Source organism: Pinus tabuliformis, chromosome 6 (genome assembly GCF_031772625.1).
Source record: "Pinus tabuliformis cultivar Carrire ecotype Pingquan chromosome 6, CPIR1, whole genome shotgun sequence".
NCBI lineage: Eukaryota > Viridiplantae > Streptophyta > Pinopsida > Pinales > Pinaceae > Pinus > Pinus tabuliformis.
In genome coordinates this window covers 914,535,191-914,536,860 of record NC_142292.1, presented here as the reverse complement: position 1 = coordinate 914,536,860, position 1,670 = coordinate 914,535,191, and the positions used below count along the sequence as shown (strand labels likewise).

At 39.3% G+C, this 1,670-nt stretch overlaps 1 protein-coding gene across 1 annotated transcript; it reads right to left on the bottom strand.

Moving 5' to 3' along the window:
* Window positions 1-428: 428 nt before the first annotated feature.
* Window positions 429-1,438, bottom strand: LOC149261917 (uncharacterized). Its single transcript, XM_089382650.1, has one exon. It carries the CDS (start codon window positions 1,203-1,205, stop codon window positions 822-824), a length of 384 nt encoding a protein of 127 aa, XP_089238776.1. The 5' UTR covers window positions 1,206-1,438; the 3' UTR covers window positions 429-821.
* Between the last annotated feature and the right edge of the window lie 232 nt (window positions 1,439-1,670).

Below are 1,670 nucleotides of genomic sequence, written 5' to 3'. Positions count from 1 at the left end.
TTTGAACCCAGTCTAATTAGTTTCACCCAACTAAATTTACTATTAAACCTCTCATTGAACTGCTGTCTGGTTAGTTTCACCCGACAAACTTACCATTAAACCATATATTACTGTATCAGACTTACAATGTGACCAAGAAGAATAGAAAATTTTCAAAGGCAAAGAAACCATGATGTAGAGAAGAAGTAATCCAGACCATTATCTACCTTCAATCCGTCCTTGAACATATTGTGACCAAGTAGGATAAGGAAAATTCACAGGCAGAGAAACCATGATAAGTAATGCCCAACAAAATTTATCCCATGTTCCTCATCAAAGCTTATAACAAATTAGCATAACGAGTCATATAAATGTTCCATCAATGCAGATCCATAAGACTTTGATATCCATAGACAATGCAGACTGCCACATACGTTTCCCATACAACTTGGACCAAATACGGCAAGGTCGGATATCTTTTATTTTCGATCAATATACAACATAATTTTCACACCATATGAAAATTATTATCTTACGCACAAGTTATAATCCTATGACGAAAAGAAATCGAAATTGCCAGGCCTTGCAGGAACTGTGATCAGTTGTCAGGAAGAAGGGATGTTTTTTCTCCATGCCTGGTAAGGGCTGGTTCTGACACTCAACCTTCTTCCTCTTCAGTCATGACAAATATGCCAAGGCGGCGGCTATTTATTTCTCAAACAATTCTGGACATGTATATTTTAGCGTTTTTGCAACAATAGCAATACCTGTCGAATATATGATATTTACATAATAGAAGAAACCAAATTTGGACGTTCTGTAGAATATATCGTCCATTCCTTTTAGGTTATCTCATGAAGTAAACGAATATAAGCTGCAACTGCATGAACCCATTCCATTAACCTCTTCTTCATGTAAACCGCATCTTCCATTCTAATGCCCACGTTAAGATTGTCTCCATGATCCCAAAGGGATATTTTCTCAAAATCAATTAATATAGGGTAATCAGTGGCCTCTGAAGCAGAAAAAAATTCGCCTTCACCTGATATTGTTGCAGCTTTTTCGTCCAGCTTCTGACGATCCCCTTCCACCGCCGTGGGCACGTTGGCAGATTCCTCTTCGACCATGAGATGCCATGGCTCGTCCAGAGCCATCAGTTGTACAGTTCTGTAATCGCAGCCCTTCATGGCTGCGGCTTCAACCGATATCTTGCATTCCGTATTCATGGCCAAGAAAAGACCGAATTGTCGTGGCGAATCTTTCTATTTTTTCTTTCTTTCTCTGCTTAATTCCTACCAATTAGGCTCGCCGACTATTCTATGACAAAAATGATCAGATCATTTAATTTCTCTAATTTCTCTGCGCTGCATAGGGATTGAGAACCCGGTCGCCTCAAAGGGCTAAAATTTTATACATACAACGCTGTATCCTCGTTTGGCGCTATGAACTTGCGGTTTGCTTGCCTTATGGACCGAAATTAGCGTTTATTTTTTTTATGTAATTGCGAGGCAGTAGGGTTAGAAAGGAATATCGATTCCTGATTCGCATAGTGATGTAGCATCCATTGACCATCAGGTTGCTTCCAGGCAATGGATCGGAATCATCCTGAAGCGTATATACTTGTTTTACGAGGAATATATTGTTAGGTAGTATTAGGAGCCTGCAATGCATACGAATATACAACCAGAAGT

What these genes read in the sequence shown, in the direction of transcription:
- LOC149261917 (XM_089382650.1), bottom strand. Translation starts at nt 1,205, where the DNA reads ATGAATACGGAATGCAAGATATCGGTTGAAGCCGCAGCCATGAAGGGC.